Genomic DNA, 22,297 nt, shown 5'->3' on the forward strand with positions numbered 1-22,297 from the left:
TGTTAATCTCTGAAATTTCAGTCGATTTCTTCGTCGGCGAGATCGAGCAAGCGTCTCTGATTTTTTTTCGCCGGAGTCTTCATTATGCAGGTGTGTTGTTCCCGCCCTCTCTCCTTCAATTTTTTTTTTGTCGCTTTCAAGTCCCTCAAAATCGATTAAGGGTGCGACTTTGATTACTTTGCACGGCGACGAAGTTTTTAGGGTGTTTTTTTGGGTGCATTATTAGGTTAAAATTGAGGAACATAGGGCTTTGAAGGTTCGATCCCATTCTTTCAAGTTAATTTATTGGCTAGGTTTTAGAGATAGACTCTGAATTACCGTTGAAAACACACACTCACAGCCCAAATGTTTGCCATCATGAACGTGCACCGTCAGTGGCGGAAGCCAGGAGTTTGGGTCAGTGGTGTCCCAGATAATTTATTATGGTTATATTTAGAATCTATATTGACAATTTTATAATTTTGGCCCTTTTAGTGGTGTCCTATATAATAAATGCTGGAGAAAATAAATAAAAGTACGTATAAAGTAGTCAATTCAGTGGTGTCACAGGACACCACTGGATACCATATGGCTCCGCCAGCGTCCACCGTGATCAGCAATAGTAGTTGTGTGATGGTGGTCTTTTTTTTCCTGAGAGTTTTAAATGATGGTTTGTGGCTAACACTGTACCGGACAATCTTATGAGCGATATTGTCACCTTCTCATGCGAGTTTTAGCATCTGCCGAGGAACTTTGGGAGGAAAGAGTCTCGCTCAGAAAGGCATGGTTGGTAACTACGGGCATGTACAATATTTTACCATGTAGATAAAGAACTCTGAATCTTTAACATGAAACCTAGTGTTTTGACACTGTCGGCCTTTTTACGCACAAGCCAAAAATATAAACCAACCGAGCCTGCCTTATGCCAACACTTGTATTCAAGTGCAACGTTCACTTTCTATGCGGGACACTTATATCCAAGTGGAGCCTCTATGTCGAGGTGTTTATATATTTAGGTGCACAGGAAAGGGGAATTTTAACTGAAAATGCATGGTTCAACATTTGAGCCTTAGCATGCAACTGGTGATGTCTAGATGTTCGGTGATTCATGATAGCTGTTGTGACGTGCTTGCGTAACAGAAGAAGGTTATTTCTGAAGAACTACGCAACATACAGTTTACATGAGTAGTTTGAGCAATCATTTTGTTGGGAAAAAAGTTGGATTACGTATTTCAGAAGAAGAATAGTTTAATGTGTGTTTAACTCTGATTAGATGCATACTCTCCTTGTGTCATCTGTTTGTGCAAGGACTCTCTTCTTCTTTCTAACACACCCTGGACCATTAAATCTTCTTAAATGGAAGGTATTTTCATGCATCAACAGTGTAAACTTTCAGCATTTATTGGTGCGATGGCTGTCATTACTCTGTTGAAGTAACATTTGGTGCCCTTGCTATTATTTTGGTCAAAAGCTCACTTGGTATATCTGTTTGAAGATTAGTTAGTGTGTGTTCTATACTTCTCAATAGTTTGGCTATTTATTTTGTTTTCACATGTCTCTTACATAGAGCAACGAGAGGAGGATGCAAAGTCACACTGTGCAATCTCATGGATTTAAATTGGCGAAGACACATTTACATGATTGGGTCATCCTTTTCCTTCTTTTGGGGTTAATGATTGGCTTAGGTGTTATGGCTCCTTTTTACCGTTTTGTCGGAAAGGATATGATGTCTGATTTGAGATATCCACATAAAAGCTCCACAGTGCCATTCTGGGCAGTCCCTGTAAGTCTCTCTATGCTATTCCTATAGGTGCTATCATTAATATTCTCTATCTCTTGTTGATGATCTACTGATTAATGGTAAATATTTCTATGATGACTACTCCTTTGTTAATGGTTAGGTCATTGCAGTACTATTGCCTGTTGCAATTTTTGTTGCCTTCTACTTTCGTAGGAGGGATGTTTATGATTTGCATCATGCTATACTTGGTAATTCCAATTAAATCAACTTATTTATAGAATTGACTGTTCAGTGTAGAAATTTAATTGATGACATTTATTATCATATTATTCAGGTATTTTCTTCTCTGTACTGATAACTGGAGTTCTAACAAATGCAATTAAGGACGCAGTTGGTCGCCCAAGGCCTGATTTTTTCTGGCGCTGCTTTCCCGATGGGAAGGAGGTTTTGTTCTTTTGAACTTAAATTGAATTCCTTTTTTTTAATGTTATATGTGAATGGAAGAATTTACATTTCAGTTATATGATCGAGTAACGGGAAGAGTTATTTGTCATGGGGAGAAATCCCTCATGAATGCAGGGCACAAGAGCTTTCCAAGTGGTCATACTTCATGTAGGTTCTGCCATCTTTAACATCTGTCACTTAAGTATTATCCTGATATTTTTGCTAATCTTGGCCCCAAAATAGAAGCATATAGAAGTAGGCATGAAAATGAAAATTGTTTGATTTGCACTGATCTAGTATGGTTTTAAAACACATATTGCCTTCTTCCTTGTTCAATAGATGCAGGAAATGCACCATTTGTTGCTTGAGCTTTGATACGTATATTTGGCCATGGTTATTAGAATACTCTCTAAACTAAAAATACGGAAGTTCCAGTCTTCTTAACTTTTAATTAAAGGAATTATGTGCTTGTGGTCATGTCTTTTGATTCTTTTGAATTTTGATTTAGGGAGCTTAATGATCTTTAATACCAACCTCATAAACGTCCATATTGCATAGGATACTGTTCGAAATCTATCCCTTCTTGTTGCATCTGTTTGATACTTTCATATTTCACTATTAAAATGCCCACCAACTTTATGTAAATGTATGAATTAATTACAAATTGAAAAAATTCATGATTGTAACATGGAGATTGTCTGTGTATGTGTGTGTGCGTGCACGCATATGCGCATGTGTGCGCGCTAACTACAGAGGTCCAAACTTTCATTGTGCAAGTATATTTTTCTGAGGGTAAGTCTCTGAGGCGGTAAATTATCAAGAAACATCAAACAACATCCCAGCTATTTGGCATGGGCCCTATTTTTTTGGTGGTCGTTCCTACAAAATAAAAGGTTTGGTCTCGTATGAATATTACTTATATCTGATTTCATGATCATTTTCATATTCCTACCAAAAAAAGAGAAGGAGAAAAGTTGTTATGTGTAAATTATGTGAACATTATATAAGTGTTGTGCGTGGCGGAAACCAAAACCAAACCGATGTGCTTCGAGAAACCAAATCAAACAAACGAACGTCGAGAGAGAATGCCAAACAATGCAAAATAATACCACAAACACAAACAACCAATTTTAACGTGGTTCGACAAGTTACCTATGTTCACGGGGCAAGAAAAGGATGAGGTTTTCACTAATAGAGAAGAAGAGTACAAACTGAGATTACAAATCACTCAAACTAACCAACTATTTTCACTAATAGAGAAGAAGAGTACAAACTGAGATTACAAATCACTCAAACTAACCAACTAATCTCACCAACAAATCTCTAAAGTACAAACTGAGATTACAAATCACTCAAACTAACCAACTAATCTCACCAACAAATCTCTAATTCTCTTCAAATAAAATCCTAACCGATAGCTCAGAAAATACATCTTTTCTGTGCTCCAAATATCCCCAATTCAATTCCCAATCAAAGCCAAAAAAACCCTAAAACCTGTGTTGGTATTTATATCAAACACAAATCCTAAACAGAATAGAAAACCAAAATGACTCGAACTCGACTCGCGGTCGACTGTCGAACCCATCGCGATCGACCGTAGCAAACGACAAAACCCAAAAAACAATTACAGGGTCTCGCGGTCGACCGCCACGCTAATTACGCGGTCGATCGCCAAAAGTCCATAGACCAACCCTTGTGCTGTGCACGTTCGCGGTCGATCGCGGCGCCACTTGTGATCGACCTGTTCTTCTTCGAACCCTTCGCCAAATCTACAACTCTCCACCTCGGCGAAGTTTTCTCAAAACCGAGTCGACACCAACCAAACCAAACCAAATGTCTCACTTGTTACGTCCATTACGAAGTAAAACAAAATCACAACAACAGACTCAATCCATAACAAGTCAAGACTCAAATGAGAATGTGATCACTCTCCAAACGTCGGTATCTTTCCACCAAATCGGTTGCATCATAAAATGGCAGCCTACGTATTCTCTTGTCCAAGGAATTAAGCATTCACGTAGTTCACCAAATGGTCTTCAGAGGCCCTCAATCCAATAGAAGAGTTCTCAACTCTTTACCAACAAATATGCGGCTGATAGCTTTCCTAATGACCCCAAGTGAAACAAACCAAGCACCTCCACTTGAGGTGAACTAACGGTCATGTCTAAATCCAAATTATGTCCACCAGCTGCACTTGAATCAACCAACTCATCATCTACATTCAAAACCAAATAATCTTCACCCTGTGTCACCTCAGCTAGAATCCCAAACGATGCAGTATGATCTGGAGTATGTGGAGTAATCTCCACCCAACATAGAATAGCATCACCCTTCACCTATTGCGATATCCCAATAATCTGATCAACACTCTCTACCCGTCGAGAGTCAAAAATGACATACCTGCTCAGAACAAAATCAGAGTCTCCTAACTGATAACTAAACGAGCCTCTGAATTCCAAACGTGTAATCGGATCAAATCTCACATCCTCGATGTGATCAAATACTAGGCAACCAAATATCCGACGCAACCCAATGATGTCTCCTTAGAAGGTTCCCTGATGTGAAACAATGTATATGCAGGTGCAAGATCAGCGACAACAATGCTTCACCAAATCAGCAATCGATCTAAGCAAGAAATTCAAGAGTAAAATGAAGCGAACGATGGTAGCAAAAGTTACAATGTACTAAGTTTGAACCTTTATAAAATTATTTCGATAAATAATGTAATGATTCGTTCTCGTAATACAGTTCAATTTGTAATATTTAGATAAGCAGAAATACTTGGCAACAGAAATGTTCACTAATCAAACTGAATACAATATAATCGTAATTGATACTAAGATTGATAATAATATGCTCACAATAGAGGTTCCGAAAATACTAGGTCGATAGAAAACAAAACTTTCGCCAGGTTGAACTGGTTCGACGGGAGGTTCCTCTGGAAGCGGTTTGTACACGTCGAAAATGAGGGGGGGGGGGAAGTTCTCCTCCGAGAGCCACGTAATTAGGATGAAATGACACGTCTGGATTGAAACGCCTATGAAACGAACTAATACCTAACTGAGCTTCCACACTACTGACAATCTGATGAGTCACACGTTTGATGTATTCAGGCACAGTCTCGAATGTCTGATAGTCAAACTACGGGGAAAGCTATAAATCAACTATACTAGTCTCTGGATCAAGCACGAGATCGTAGTCTTCAGCGTCAGGATCAACCATTAGGGGTGCCAAACGGTTCGGATATATCCGAACCGATCCGCATCCGTATCCGAACGGATGCGGATATGGTAAGCTAATTTTAAAACCGGGCGGATACGGTTTCGGATACGGATCCGGTTTCGGATTTTTTTTCGGATACGAATTCGGATACGGATATGAGGGTTGCGGATACGGATATCCGCAATGTAATAATGGTTCGGATAATCGGGTCCCAAAATTACAATTACAAACCCGTAACCGCTAACCCAAAACCCAACTACAACTAAAAAGTAAAACCCTAGGCTTGTGAATCACCGCCTCCAGCCCTCGTAAAGCTCATAGTCGAAACCCTCGGGGGACTTTGATCGTCTTCGTGGGATCCCCATCTTGAACAATGATCAGATTGTACGGCTCGAAAAAGGGCCTCCACATCTCCAGGAGATCAAGGTTTCGGATCGTGGGTATCACGATATCAAGCTCATCCGTCAACTGCGGACCGCTCGAACTCGACCTCGAACTCGCCATCGTTGATTGTTGAGAGAGAGAGAGAGAGAGGAGAGATCTGTGATTGATTGCTGAAGAGGGAGTTTAGAGAGAGAAGAGGCCTGGAGCGTTTTCGGATGAGATTAATATAAGGAGTTATGTAGAGGAGACTGGCGCGTGTTGGTGGATGAGGAGGAGTTGGATTCGGATCGGGAGGAGCGTGTCCGGTCTTGAGTGGAGTAAGAAGGCACTGCTTGGAGGTCTACTACTTGGATGATGGGATTTGATATTATGATTGAAGTGGAGAGGATTTTGCTGAGGAAGGCACTTGAGGATCATGTGAACCAGCGGTTTGTATTGCTATCATAAAGGTAAAGTTTTGATTGCTATTAATTGGTGAATGAGTATCCATAAGACGTGCATAATTGAAGTGAAAAAAGTTGAGTAATGGATTTAGAGCGTTGGAAGGACAATTGCATGTTTACCTGGACTACATGATAGAGTCCTACTAACTCTGTGAAGGTTGATCTCTTATGTCCATGATGAGAGCCAAAAACTGAGTCCATGTTCTATGTCTTGATCCAAAATATTCAACCAATATCATCTATCTTGTCCTAGTCTTCTGATTTAGCTCAGATTAATGCTGGTTGGAGGAGCCATTTTGGCTTATTAGGTTATGAGTTAGATGTTTAATGACAACACTTAATCTATTATGAAGTAGTCTATTTAGATTTAGGTGGAATCACCTGGGTTTATTTTTTATTTTATTTTATTTGAGAAAGATCCTTTATCTTTTATATTACATTTTTGTAACTGTTTTCAGAATTGGTTGTTGTGTGTCTGCTGCCTGTTCTTAGAGGAGTCTTCTGTTTACAATCTATTCTAAGAAACTATTCTCAGAAAGTTTTATATTACATTTCTATAACTGCCTTTAGAAACTATCTATTACTATATAGAGTAATTCTAATTATATGTGAATTAAGGAGAAGCCTACAACTACATACATTTATCTATTTGGTTGTAATTTATGCATATGTGTACTAATTCATATCTGATTCATATCCATTTGTCGAATATCCGTTTATATCCGTGATCATATCCGATCCGATTCTCAAATATCCGAACCGTATCCGTTTTCGATAAGTGCGGATATGGTTAAGATTTTTTCTTACCGAAGATGATCCGTATCCGTATCCGTATCCGTATCCGTTTATAAAAAGCGGATATGGATATGGTAAGTAACATATCCGAACCGTATCCGCTCCGATAACACCCCTATCAACCATGCACCACCAGATCATAGAAAGTCAGATCCAACTCGACGATAATGATGGGAGGAGACAGAGCTGTCTCTGTAGGAGTACTATTTGTCGGGGAAGATGACAGGGGGAAGGTGTTGGGTTTGTGGGGCTGCACAATTGGGAGGAGAGCAGGAGGATGTTGAACGGATCTGGGAGGAGGGAGGAGAACTGATGGCGGGGCTCGTGGTGGTTGTGGGGAATGTTAGTGATCTGTTTGGGCGAGGAAGATGACGGCTGCAGATGGGGAAGGGCAGGTGCTCGAGTTCGTTGCCGGCAAGGGAGGGGAACGGGAGGCAGCTCTAGTCACGTTCCATCATGAAGGGGAAAGCAGAGTTGGCGTTGGGTTGCTGTTGTTGAGGGATGAAGACGAAGACATGGGTGAGGAGTTTACGTAGAGCAGCAAAGAACAAAGAAGAGGTGATGGCTGACAGAAACAAAACTAGCACTCGCCTAGGGTTTTACATCACAATTGAGCTAATGTAATTTTATTTCAATCTTCAATATTTCATTCTGATTACAAGAGTCCTTAAATAAAGAAGATTACAGAATTGGAAGATTCGCTAAATCCCTCAAATCTCTCTCATAATCAAATACAATCAATCAGCTGATTAGCTACCAAATAAAATCAAAATTCGAAATTCGAAATTCACTGAGTCCATGTTCTATGTCTTGATCCAAAATATTCAACCAATATCATCTATCTTGTCCTAGTCTTCTGATTTAGCTCAGATTAATGCTGGTTGGAGGAGCCATTTTGGCTTATTAGGTTATGAGTTAGATGTTTAATGACAACACTTAATCTATTATGAAGTAGTCTATTTAGATTTAGGTGGAATCACCTGGGTTTATTTTTTATTTTATTTTATTTGAGAAAGATCCTTTATCTTTTATATTACATTTTTGTAACTGTTTTCAGAATTGGTTGTTGTGTGTCTGCTGCCTGTTCTTAGAGGAGTCTTCTGTTTACAATCTATTCTAAGAAACTATTCTCAGAAAGTTTTATATTACATTTCTATAACTGCCTTTAGAAACTATCTATTACTATATAGAGTAATTCTAATTATATGTGAATTAAGGAGAAGCCTACAACTACATACATTTATCTATTTGGTTGTAATTTATGCATATGTGTACTAATTCATATCTGATTCATATCCATTTGTCGAATATCCGTTTATATCCGTGATCATATCCGATCCGATTCTCAAATATCCGAACCGTATCCGTTTTCGATAAGTGCGGATATGGTTAAGATTTTTTCTTACCGAAGATGATCCGTATCCGTATCCGTATCCGTTTATAAAAAGCGGATATGGATATGGTAAGTAACATATCCGAACCGTATCCGCTCCGATAACACCCCTATCAACCATGCACCACCAGATCATAGAAAGTCAGATCCAACTCGACGATAATGATGGGAGGAGACAGAGCTGTCTCTGTAGGAGTACTATTTGTCGGGGAAGATGACAGGGGGAAGGTGTTGGGTTTGTGGGGCTGCACAATTGGGAGGAGAGCAGGAGGATGTTGAACGGATCTGGGAGGAGGGAGGAGAACTGATGGCGGGGCTCGTGGTGGTTGTGGGGAATGTTAGTGATCTGTTTGGGCGAGGAAGATGACGGCTGCAGATGGGGAAGGGCAGGTGCTCGAGTTCGTTGCCGGCAAGGGAGGGGAACGGGAGGCAGCTCTAGTCACGTTCCATCATGAAGGGGAAAGCAGAGTTGGCGTTGGGTTGCTGTTGTTGAGGGATGAAGACGAAGACATGGGTGAGGAGTTTACGTAGAGCAGCAAAGAACAAAGAAGAGGTGATGGCTGACAGAAACAAAACTAGCACTCGCCTAGGGTTTTACATCACAATTGAGCTAATGTAATTTTATTTCAATCTTCAATATTTCATTCTGATTACAAGAGTCCTTAAATAAAGAAGATTACAGAATTGGAAGATTCGCTAAATCCCTCAAATCTCTCTCATAATCAAATACAATCAATCAGCTGATTAGCTACCAAATAAAATCAAAATTCGAAATTCGAAATTCAAAAATTTAAAATTTAAATCCAACAAAATAGGAAGCATGCTCAATCCACTCTAGCTGCCGAATCTGTCATCAATCAAAATCAAAACCAGATAATAGGAATCTGACGCAAAGCTGAAACATGGCATCTCTTGCGCTGATAAACACGACGAAAGTCCCGTGCACGTGCTTGGATGTCCGCATCATTCTCCCCAGGTGGGAGAAAACTCGACACTGTCGAGTGTAAATCAGGAGGACTGTCATACTGCTCAAGTAGATCTGGGTCCAACCTTTGTAAGTCACCTCGATTGATCCAAGTATCATCAGACTCAGGTCGACCTTTCCAACGAACCAAATACCCGCGGATACCACCATTGCTAGTAAAAATAATGTTATCATCAATAATAGTATCAATATCATGTGCTGTATATGGGGGTGATATCTGGGGAAGTGGAGTTAAAGGGGAGCTCTCAGAAATAGGTTCAGGGGTAAGCTCATCAATCAGTGGGTTGTCAAGGTTAAAATGTGAGCCTTTGTACTCTACTAAATCCTCAATATTTAAAGTCGAACCAATATTAAAACCTTCAGGAAGTTCGAGAACATAAGCATTATCATTAATTTTCTTGAGAATTTTAAAAGGTCATGCACTTCGTGCATGCAACTTTTTAACAGTTCCCAGAGGAAACCGTTCCGGACGTATCCGAACCATCACATAATCGCTAACACTAAATTCTTTAAACCTCCTTAGATCTGCTCGCATTTTATAGTTAGCATTGTTGTTATTGATCTTCTTACTATTTTTTTATGCAAGTCATGAATGCGAGATGCAAATGTAGATGCTGACTCAGATACTCTTATATGCAGACACAGGGACAAGATCTATAGGCTGTCTAGGTTTGTAAGCATACACGACTTCAGCTGGATTGATACCTGTAGACCTATTAACAGAGTTATTATAAGCAAATTCAGCAGTAGGCAGATGTTGATCCCAATTTCTAAGATTCTCACCAACTAGCGATTTTAATAGATTACCTAAGCTCCGGTTGACTACCTCAGTTTGACCATCGGTCTGGGGATGAAAAGTCGTAGAGAATTGAAGCTTAGTTTCCATTTTGTGCCAAAGGGTTTTTCAAAAATAACTTGTAAATTTAACATCCCTTTCAGACAATTGTTTTCGGGAGTCCGTGCAGTTTAACAACTTCGTTAAAGTATAGCTTGGCCACATGGGAAGCATCAGAAGTTTTGGAGCACGGTATGAAGTGGGCCATTTTGAAAAAGCGGTCCACAACAACAAGAACAGAATCGTGTTTTCTAATCGTTTTTGGGAGTCCTAACACGAAATCCATACTAACATCCTGCCATGGACAATTTAGCACAGGGAGAGGAGTGTAGGCCAGTGTTCTGCTTACGTTGTTTCGTCAGCTGGCAGATGTGACATCGACCCACTAGTCTAACAACGTCTGATTTAATGTTTGGCCAATAGAAGCGACATTCAACTGCCTCGACAGTCTTGTTATTCCCAAAATGTCCTGCAAGGCCTCCAGCGCGTAATTTCCAAATCAAGAATTCTCTCAGGGAGGTGTTGGGAATACACAACTTACTAAAATGGAAAAGATACCCATCTTTAAAGAGAATGCTATCTATTTCACGGGTCGTTCCGTCATTTAGCAAAGTGTAAACTTCACTGAAATAAGAACACGATTCATATTGCTCTTTGACTTTCTCAAAGCCGATTACTTCCGCATTCATAATGGAGAGGAGGTGTATGCGACGACTGAGTGCGTCGGCGGCCTTATTTTCTACTCCCGTTTTATGTTTGATCGTGTAGGTATAATCCTGGAGGAACTCAACCCAACGACCACGTCTGGCGTTTAACTTCTTTTGGGAGTGAATATATCGAAGGGCTTCGTGGTCAGAATATATGGCGAATTCTTGAGGTAGCAGATAGTGACGCTAGTGTCGAAGAGATTGTATCACCGCGTAGAACTCTTTATCATAGATGGAATAACGTTGCTTAGTGTCATTCAGCTTCTCGCTAAAGTAAGCAATGGGATGTCCTTCTTGAGATAGGACTCCACCTATACCAATACCAGAGGCATCGCACGTAATTTCGAAGACTTTAGAAAAATCGGGTAGGCGCATAACAGGAGCCTGCGACATCCTTTGCTTGATCTCTTCAAATGTCTTGGTAGCAACTTTTGACCACTCGAACTCACCTTTCTTCAAGTAATCGGTAATAGGAGTCATGATGGTGCTGAAGCCCTTGATAAACCGACGATAAAAAATAGTGAGTCCGTGAAAGCTTAGAACGTCTCTGATGTTCTTGGGTTTGGGCCATTCTTCTATATCTCTAACCTTTTCACGGTCAGCGAACACTCCTTCAGACGAGACCACGAATCCTAGAAAAATAACTTGTCGTGTAAGAAAAGTACATTTCTTAGGATGGCATAAAGTTGCTCTTTTCTTAACACGGCACAGACTTGACGCGAATGGTCCACGTGTTGCTCACGAGAGTTACTGTAAATAAGGATATCGTCGAAGTACACAACCAAAAATTTTCCTGTGAATGGGCGGAGTACTTGAGTCATCATTCTCATAAAAGTGCTCGGAGCGTTAGTCAAATCAAAGAGCATGACCATGGATTCGTACAGTCCATCTTTTGTTTTTAAAACGGTCTTCCATTCGTCATCGGGACGGATTCGTCACCGGGACGGATGCGAATCTGATGATAGCCACTCTTAAGATCAATCTTAGAGAAGATGGTAGCTCCAGATATTAAGTCAAGCATGTCATCCAATTGTTGATTGCACGGCTATCCACACACATACGCCATGTTTCATCTTTTTTGGGCGTCAATAATGCGGGGACCGCACAAGGGCTCATGCTTTCTTTCACAAAGCCCTTCTTCAACAGCTCATCAACTTGTCTCTTCAGCTCTGCATGCTCATTAGGGTTCATCTGATAGTGAGGCAAATTGGAAGGGTTGCTCCCGGGACATGAGGCAAATTAGGAAGGATTGCTCTCGAAACTAAATCAATTGCGTGTTGGATATCACGCATCGGGGGTAGATTGGTCCGGGAGGTCCTCAGGGAAGACGTCAGCAAATTCTTCCAAAACAGGAGTTACTTCTGGAGGGACCACGTCAGCAACGTCTTTAGGGGCTTCTCGAGCAGCGAGGGCGAATACGGGAGCTCCATTGGCTAGTTCACGGTCGATTTCTTTGGCCCTAATGAGGTTAACGCCTCGGGAAGACTTGTCTGGATCGGGCTTAGTTCACGGTCGATTTCTTTGGCCCTAATGAGGTTAACGCCTCGGGAAGACTTGTCTGGATCGGGCTTCTTGTCACTACCTTTCGGTTGAACCGGAAGGATCTTGACCTTCTTCCCGTCATGCTCGAACAATAACATGTTGGATCGTCCGAATATATGAACGTCGTTATCAAACAACCAGGGCCTTCCAAGAATAACTTGACCCACATCCATTTTCAGAATATCGCACCAAATTGTCCTTATAAATGGCAAATTGAAGAGGGACTAAACATCTCTCTTGGACGTTGAGTGTGGTGTCGTTAATCCACGATACCTTGTATGGATTAGGATGGGGTACAACCTTAAGACTAAGCTTGGCGATCACAACTGAGGAGACCGCATTAATACAGCTTCCACTATCCACGATCACTTCACAATTTTTATCACCAACCTTTGTGAACGTATGAAAAACAGCTGAGGAGACCGCATTAATACAGCTTCCACTATCCACGATCACTTTACAATTTTTATCACCAATCTTTGTGAACGTATGAAAAATAGAAGTATGTCTCCAATCATCAACAACCTTAGGTTGGGAGATGGCACATCTGACAACTGATACGGTAGGAGTTTCAATTTGCCTAAGACAACCTAAGACAGTATCATCTGCGTCATCCTCGAAATCATCGGTATCATCGTCAACTTGATGGACAAACTTGTCACTGTCAGGTTCAGGTTCGTATTCGTATTGGCCATCGATGATAGCAACCTTGTGACGGGTCGGACAGTTCGCAGAAACATGCCCATACCCTTGGCATTTGCAGCACTTGACGTGAGGACCAATCTTGGAGAAATCTTTCTCCATCTCCTTGCCTTTGGGGTCGACTTTAGGCTGGGAAGAACTGGGATTAGATCGACTCGGAGGATGACTAGAAGTAGTGGTACAGGAAGATTAGGAGGAATGAGTTCTAAAATCATGACTCCTATAAGACTGATGAGATTTGGCTTCATCTAGATCTTGAACTAATGCGTAAGCTTTCTCAAGGGTGTCTACTCCCCTAGCAAAGAGTTAGGTTTGCAAATCGTTTCTCAATCCAGCTCTAAATTTCGATAAAACCTTCATTGGCGCCTCTTGCTCAATAGTGCTGCATCGAGTAAACAGTTCATCAAATTGTGCAACATATTCTTTTGCGGACTTGGTGCCTTGAGTGAGACGATGCTACTTGTCTAGCAATCGATGATAAAATGATGGCAGAAGGTATTTCTGTTTTAGTTCGTTGATCATTTCTCGCTAAGTTGTAATCGGTAACTCACATTTAATGTGCCTTAATGTTTCGAGGTTGGTTTAATATTGGCAGGCGGGTCCGGTGAGTTTCATCGCGAACTTGACCTTTCAGGGTTCCGTCAGGACGTACCAATCGAAGTAGCGATCCATGTTCTTCAGCCAGTCCAGAAAAGCTTGTGGGTTGAGCTTGCCGTCAAAGGTTGGTGCGCTGATCTTAATACTCCTCAGGTATTGTGCATCTGGATCAAGTACCGGTTGATGTGGGGGTCGATGAGAGAAGTGCCCATAACCTTGGCTTTGTAGCGGCGGGGCGATGTGTTGATAACATTGATCTTGCTACGGCAGGGCGATGTTTTCATAACCTTAACCTTGCAACGGTGGGGTTGCAACACGCGCTTCGTCGATCCTAGCGAGCATTTCATTGGTGTCTATTCAGGGTCTCGCGGGTAGCTCTACTCTCTTGGGCTAAGTTACCTACTTTTCCTGCTAACTCAGCGATTTGCTTAAGAATTTCGGAGAATTCAGGATTTGCATTGCCTGACATGCTGGACTCACTAATTGATCCACTTGACTCTCCTAATCGATAGGGTAGACCCGTGCAAGTGGGCATGCACTAACAATTAGATGATATGAATGATTGCACAATAATTAAATGAGATGACTGAATTTTTTTTTAAATAAAGACTCAACTAAAAAGAAATTTTCTAACTTAGAACCACGCTCTGATACCAAAAATAATGTGAAACAATGTATATGCAGGTGCAAGATCAGCGATAACAATGCTTCACCAAATCAGTGATCGATCTAAGCAGGAAATTCAAGAGTAGAATGAAGCGAACGATGATTTTTAAGCAAAAGTTGCAATGTACTAAGTTTGAACATTTGTAAAATTATTCCGATAAATAATGTAATGATTCGTTCTCTTAATACAGTTTAATTTATAATATTTAGATAAGCAGAAATACTTGGCAACAGAAACACTCGCTTACTAATCAAATTGAATACAACATAATCGCAATTGATACTAAGATTGATAATAATATGCTCACAATAGCGGTTCCGAAAATACTAGGTCGATAGAAAACAAAACATTCGCCAGGTTGAACTGGTTCGACGGAAGGTTCCTCTAGAGGTGGTTCGTACACGCCGAAAATGAGGGGAGGAAGTTCTCCGAGAGCCACGTAATTGGGATGAAGTGGCGCGTCTAGATTGAAATACCTATGAAACGAACTGATGCCTAACTGAGCTTCCACACTACTGACAATCTGATGAGTCACACGTTCGATGTATTCGGGCACAGTCTCGAACGTCTGATAGTCGAACCACGGGGAAAGCTGTAAATCAACTATATCAGTCTTTGGATCAAACACGAGATCGTAGTCTTCATCATCAGGATCAGCCATGCACCAACAGATCACAGAAAGTCAGATCCAACTCGACGACTATGATGGGAGGAGACAGAGCTATCTCTGTAGGAGTACTGTTTGTTGGGGAAGATGACAGGGGGAAGGAGTTGGGTTTGTGGGGCTGCACAATTGGGAGGAGAGCAGGAGGATGTTGAACGGATCTGGGAGGAGGGAGGAGAAGTGATGGTGGGGTTCGTGGTGGTTGTGGGGAATGTTGGTGATCTGTTTGGGCGAGGAAGATGACGGCTACAGATGGCAGGTGCTCGAGTTCGCTGCCGGCAAGGGAGGGGAATGGGAGGCAGCTAGTGGTGCGGCAATTTGGGGGAGCGACGACAAGAAGGAAAATAAGGTTTGGATCTGATGGTTGGAGGTGGACAAAGGGGTGGTGGCGTCGCTTAGGAGGATGCAGGTGGAGGCTTGGGGGATGCGACTGGGCGTGGTGAGGAGAGATGAAACGAGAGAAGTTGAATGAGTGGAGATGGTGTTCACGAAGGGGAAAGCAAAGTTGGCGTTGGGTTGCTGTTGTTGAGGGATGAAGACGAAGACATGGGTGGGGAGTTTACGTAGAGCAGTAGAGAACAAAGAAGAGGTGATGGCTGACAGAAACAAAACTAGCACTTGCCTAGGGTTTCACACCACAATTAAGCTAATGTAATTTTATTTCAATCTTCAATATTTTATTCTGATTATAAGAGTCCTTAAATAAAGAAGATTACAGAATTGGAAAATTCTCTAAATCCCTCAAATCTCTCTCATAGTCAAATACAATCAATCAGCTGATTAGCTACCAAATAAAATCAAAATTCAAAATGCGAAATTCAAAAATTCAAAATTTAAATCCAACAAAATAGGAAGTCTGCTCAATCCACTCTAGCTGTCGAATCTGTCATCAATCAAAATCAAAACCATATATTAGGAATCTGACGCAAAGCTGAAACATGGCGTCTCTTGCGCTGATAAACACGACGAAAGTCCCGTGCACGTGCTTGGATGTCCGCATCACCCCCAAATGCCTGAATGAACACCACCTAAAAGATCCCTCAATCGATGGATAGAAGTGCCAAACTCCACCTCGGTCTCCTTGCTTATACTAATGTGCTCCAATGACTTCAATATGCAGGTCAAAGCACTTCTCAATAATCCTATATCCCAACCTCAACTTCTTTCTCGGCCATCTATCTCAAAGCACCAACAAAACAATACAGAACAAATGAAAAATAGATCCAAACTGATAAAGAAGAGAATTTTACCTCCAATTGAAACCCTAACAAGAGACTCCAAAAGATCTCACCCCACACGACGAAACGAGATCCACAAATAGGAAAAATCCCACCTTTATCACAAAACGAAGCACTAGACCAACTTTCAAAGCGATATACTCCTTCAAATAGCCCAAGCGTAGCCCGAGCTCTGATACCACTTGTTGTGCGTGGCGGAAGTCAAAACCAAACCGATGTGCTTCGAGAAACCAAATCAAACAAACATACGCCGAGAGAGGATGCCAAACAATGCAAAATAATGCCACAAACACAAACAACCAATTTTAACGTTGTTCGACAAGTTGCCTTCATCCACGGGGCAAGATGGGGATGAAGTTTTCACTAATAGAGAAGAAGAGTACAAACTGAGATTACAAATCACTCAAACTAACCAACTAATCTCACCAACAAATCTCTAATTCTCTTTTAAAAAAAGCCCTAACCAATAGCTCAGAAAATACCTCTTTTCTATGCTCAAAATATCCCTAATTCAATTCCCAATCAAAACCAAAAAAACCCTAAAACGTGTGTTGGTATTGATAGCAAACACAAATCCCAAACAGAATAGGAAACCAAAACAGACCCGAACCCGACTCGCGGTCGACCGTGGCAAACGACAGAACCCAAAAAACAATTACAGGGTCTCAACGGCCGTCGCGCCAATCGACGCGGTCGACCGCCAAAAGTCCAGTGCTGTGCACGTTCACGGTTGACCGCGGCGCCACTCGCGGTCGTCCGTGAAACTTCCAAAATATTTCCTGCTTCCCAAAACCTTTTCTTCTTCGAACCCTTAGCCAAATCTACAATAAGGTGCTTCCTCCATGGTTTCTTCAATATTCCACTGAAATCTGAGTTCTCTCAGAGGACTTCTTGGACCTTTACATACTCAAACCAGCTAAACGAGTATTGTAAACCTGGTTCTCATGCTATATCTACTGGAATTGCCACCATCATCTGTATTTGTTAGTCATGAAGGCAGAGGTTATTAAAGAGTATTGGCTCGATGTTTTGTTATAATCTTATCTTATATTTTGAAGATTGTGTATTGGCTCATTTGCAGTGGTCGTTTTGCTTGCGGATTTAAAACAACAACATCAAGGCATTTATCCCAAAATCTTGAGGTTGACTTAATAAATTTTACTCTTCCATTCAGTTCTATTGAGGGATATGTCCTGCACTAAATTAAAACATTAGCATCCTTTGATAATTCTTCTTAATTGCTTCCAACCAAGTTCACTTAGGCCTACCTCCGGTCCTTTCTCTGATGTTGCAGTTGCTTTCGTTCGGTGATTTACCCAAACCCCCTCACGTGCACTCCACTCTGATATCGAAGTTGGTTAGATTCCCATTTGTTTTTTATAGTCTTTGAAAACATTGATTTAGTTTCCCCCTTCCATCTAAGATGAGATAGAACTACTTATGTATCTCATTGTATAGAGGACCGGCTCTTGGGATCTCCGGGGATGAACCTACATTAGTGAACTTGCAGCGGGCTTCCTTCCATTGCCTTACCCTGAAACTGCCTCGTTGCTTTCGGGACCCAGCTACTATATATCCTCAAGGTTATAGGCAAGCTTTACTTATCATAAAGGCTCGCATTTTTACATTATAGTTTGAAAGGTACGAAAAGGATATTCCTGATAACGACCTGCCCTAGATATTTACTGTTTTTATTTTGGATCACATTGATTGAGTGGGTGCATATCCTGAATGTTTAAACTTCCTTGCAGACCTTGTAATTTTCAGTTGTTCTTCCATGGAGAATTGGAGGATTTAACAAAAACTAGGATATTTTTAATGCAGGGTCATTTGCAGGTCTTAGTTTCTTTTCATTGTATTTGTCGGGGAAAATCAAAGTCTTCGATCGCAGGGGTCATGTGGCGAAACTATGTATTGTTCTGCTTCCTCTACTTATTGCATGTCTGATTGGAATTTCTCGAGTGGATGATTATAGGCACCATTGGGAGGATGTTTTTGTTGGTGGTATTCTAGGTTTGTGTCTTTCCATTGCTAATTTGATATCTTATTTTTTTATTCTCGTAGAGAACAATTTGCATTGTTTGTTGATACTTTGTCTGATTTCCTATCGATTTGTTTTTGTAGGTTTGATAGTTGCGACGTTTTGTTATCTGCAGTTTTTCCCTCCCCCTTATCATATACATGGTAAGATGATTCACCTGATTGCTGAAATGTTATCTTGTTCTTCTCATTTTTAGGTAGTGCAGTACTTGTTGTTGACTTGAACGAATCCTTTAAATGCTTCAAGGGAAAATATTGATTTGAAATAATAGTAGACTAGTACCAAGCTTTGCTCATCATCTGTTATCTGTACTCTCTTTTGACTTACGGCTTATGAGAAACTAGAAAAAAGGTGCGTTTTCATGGTCTAGTTTTAGGTTCTACTGATTTGACATAATAGAGTGGGAGCATGACTTGAAGCAAACAAGTTACTTGAATCCTAACTACCTATTTTGGAGTATATTTGATGTATATTTTGTTGTGGCGCTTTGTTTTTCACTTTGTAATGGAATTCTTTGTAGGATGCATTCTAGTTTCTTTTCAACCTTTTTAGGATCATGTATTTGGTTGGTTGATCATGATTCTGGGAAAAATAGTTCTTAGCTTTGATGCATTTTGGCGCTCTCGTCCTCTCATCAAATGAGTATTTTTCAGATTACCTGTGTAGTTAAAGCAAGTTATGATCAGATGAAAAAAATCCTTCCTTCAATATGTTTCCGTTCAAAATAAGCGACACTGTAACATCCTCGTTCATGATGGTCCCCTTTGGCATTTACATGATATAGTCAGGTCATATTCTTTAAAATTTTCTTGATGATTTTCTAAGTATTGTTACATCTTCTCATTTTAATTTTGTAGCATAGTGCCATAGTGGATAGTGAATAGTTCCATTCTGGAACCTTCTTCATATATCCAGATTCTCCCCGTTTCCTTAAGTCATATTTTCCCTCTTAACGTTTATCTTTGGGGTCACTGCTACCTATGAGATAAAGTTTGGTTCCAAGTACATTATAACTCTTGAGTTCACAGTGAGGGTTAAGAAATTTAATTTCGTATTTTAACACTCCCTGGAATTCGGGGCGTTGTGGACCAAAACTTGGGCCTATGTGCAGTGCTTTTCTAAACCTTTGTTTAATTTGCATCTGGCATAGTCCTTCAACTGCTCAATAAAAGTAACAAATGTATGACATATCATGACTTTATTCTTTTACAAAAGGCATACATGTTGAATCTATTCTCTTCGAGAGACGGGGATACTTGCTTTAGTCTTCGCAACAGACTGGATATGGGGCATGGATTCAGGACTGCATGCTGAAATGTGGTTCGGATTTATGTCTGATTGCATAGACGCAGTGCTACTAGTCACTGATATCGCGTTCGAGGTTTAGATTATAACCATTGTGTGGATCCTTTGCTGCCAGTCCTGCCGGTATCATATTATTCTCACTGCCTGAAACAAACAATTTGCATCACCCGAGATTTACTTCATCTTAGGATGTTTTTTCTTTCCCCTTGGACTTGCTTCCTAACTAACCTAGCTTTTTGAGTAAGAATGATCTAAATTAGAACAATTTGATGGATTTTTGTGATGATGTCATGTCCTATCAGATCTGGAAGGAGTTAGTATGCATATGCAGTAGAAATCAGTCTGAAACATTTTCATGTTATCGCATTTTGTATTCCTCCGACAGTTCATTTGAGAAGTGCATGATTGGACCATTGGGAGTAATAACAATCAAATGAATTGTATTAGAAAGAGTGGATTGTGCTGTTAGCAGATAAAACAAACATGACGAGTAATTGCTATAAGTTTTGAGATCGACTAGTCAAGATTTCCTGTAAATTACAGAAAAATACCCATGTGGTTTGAAAAAATAAAAAAATAAAAGGGAAATTCCTGTGATGTTTTAAAACAAGCTCTTTCACCGTCTTAGATTTCCGTCAAACTTGGTCACCTGGGTATCACGAGACCCCTTTACCGACAAAAATATCCCTCTCTCTTTTCTTTGGACTATCGAAATTTTCTTCTTTTTCCCTTTGCTAGATTAAGCTCTGCGTATATATAAGATTCACATTTAGTAAGCACAAGACTGGCCCTCGTCCTACTTAACCAAAGTTGTATATATATATATATATATATATATATATATATACATATACATATACATAACTGTTAAAACAGGTATAATTACACATGTAACCCTTGTTTATGGAAATTTTAATAGGAGGGGTGTAAATGTTAGTTCGAGTACTTGAGGGGGATTTTCAGTCTTTTCTATGAGATTCAGGCAGATTTTCCGTAATTTATCAGTCGATTTATTATCAAATACTAATTTGATTCTTTGTCTTAGGTTGGGGACCCCATGCATATTTCCATATGCTGGAGTCCCTCAGGAGCGCCGAGAACCAGCAAAGTGAACAAAGAACTATCGCTGGACCATCTGGAGTTAACGACGACAAGGCGAACTTGGACAATGGATCATCTGAAGCTCGCCGTAATGGAGCTAATCTACCTGATTTGGAATCTGGAACAGTGTAAAAAGAGTAATCACTCAGGCTAATTTTTGTTCAGCTCATCTTGTGTATATGTCTAACTAACAGGTACTTAGATATTTCATTCTAACATGAAGGCCAAACGTTTTCTTTGAAATGTTGATGGTTCCTTAGTGTAGAGGAAATGTATAAGTCCATAAGATGTTGTGGCTCTTCTTGTTATTGTAAATCTGTAGGGTTTTTTTAGCTGATTGTAAGTATCAGTGTCGCTGTGAAAATTTCTTTTGATTCGCTATCAGAAAGCGGGCATGTTATTTTTGACTAGCTGGCCAATATTTCAAGTTTATTGGATCTGTGGCGTTGTTGAAAGTAAAAGTTCTAAAGTTAAACAAGAGTGATAATTCTGAGCACAGTACTTGGTGTTTTCTATCATTTTGAAAGAAATTATAATGAGTTGTTTGCTCACTTTTTCCTTCAAAAGTTGCTATTAGTTTTATGAGCTTTTTATGTTTACAGCCATTATGTCTCCTGAAAAGAAGGAAAAAGGCAAAGGTCGATAGAGACTTCTGAGGAATCTTTGACGGTTTTGATACTCCGGGGAGCTACTGTGTACTAGAATGTAAACATGGGATCCAACGTGCTTAGGAGGGGTTAGTCACTTATAACTTAAAATTGAAACTTAAAATTGAAACTGAGATAATATGTGAGATAAATTTTAAAGGTGTTAGTTATATAGAACTAAAACTAAAACAAAATGTTATAGTGTTAGTCAAATAGAACTCTAACAAAACTAGAATTGGGATAATGGTATAGAATTATTCTATTTTTTTTATTTTTCTATACAAAAATGAGAGTTCTAGTCTCTCAAATTATTCTAAGTTTTAGCTTGGAATATTTTTCTATACAAAAATGAGAGTTCTAGTCTCTCAAATTATTCTAAGTTTTAGCTTGGAACTAGGTGGTAAAAAACTAGAAGAGAGTTCTAGTCTCTCAAATTATTCTAAGTTTTAGCTTGGAACTAGGTGGTAAAAAACTAGAACTCATTTTTATTTTGTTATTTTTTATTTTTTATATTTCTTTTTTTCTTCTTCTTTCCTATTATGGTTATCACCATGATTAGATCGTCATTATAATAATAATTATTAATATCTTATAGTCTAACCAAAAGTTGTTTAATAGTAAAGAACATTTATATAAGCAATTATCAATCAATAATAGTAAGTTTAAAATACACAACTAGTATTTATATATTCAAAATGCATAAATATATATTTCATGATTATAAAAATTTATCTCACGTTATTTTATCAGAATATCCCGCTTCACAAAATTATTCCTATTTATCCCACTAAAATATCCCACTGGCGAAAAATTATTTTACTTTAACAATTATCCCATTTTGCATGAAAATGTCCTAATTGACTAA

General features: G+C 39.8%; 1 protein-coding gene across 4 annotated transcripts; it reads left to right on the forward strand.

Moving 5' to 3' along the window:
• Positions 1–21,189, forward strand: LOC109829825 (lipid phosphate phosphatase 2-like). 4 transcript variants are annotated; one of them, XM_020396913.1, is made up of 8 exons: positions 1–90; positions 1,547–1,762; positions 1,881–1,968; positions 2,055–2,164; positions 2,239–2,332; positions 18,163–18,351; positions 18,463–18,522; positions 20,730–21,189. In XM_020396913.1, exons 1-8 carry the CDS (start codon positions 85–87, stop codon positions 20,915–20,917), a joined length of 951 nt encoding a protein of 316 aa, XP_020252502.1. In that variant the 5' UTR covers positions 1–84; the 3' UTR covers positions 20,918–21,189. The 4 variants fall into 4 exon arrangements, with proteins under 4 accessions (XP_020252502.1, XP_020252581.1, XP_020252732.1 ...); XM_020396992.1 differs by having other exon boundaries at positions 18,175–18,351; XM_020397143.1 differs by lacking the exon at positions 1–90 and adding an exon at positions 1,260–1,342.

Source organism: Asparagus officinalis, chromosome 1 (assembly GCF_001876935.1).
Source record: "Asparagus officinalis chromosome 1, Aspof.V1, whole genome shotgun sequence".
Taxonomy (NCBI): Eukaryota; Viridiplantae; Streptophyta; class Magnoliopsida; order Asparagales; family Asparagaceae; genus Asparagus; species Asparagus officinalis.

Bases quoted from the DNA above. Each gene is read 5' to 3' on its own strand.
- LOC109829825 (XM_020396913.1), top strand. The intron at 1,763-1,880 runs GTAAGTCTCTCT...GTTAATGGTTAG, and splicing joins TGCCATTCTGGGCAGTCCCT to GTCATTGCAGTACTATTGCC. The intron at 2,333-18,162 runs GTAGGTTCTGCC...TTTTTAATGCAG, and splicing joins TCCAAGTGGTCATACTTCAT to GGTCATTTGCAGGTCTTAGT.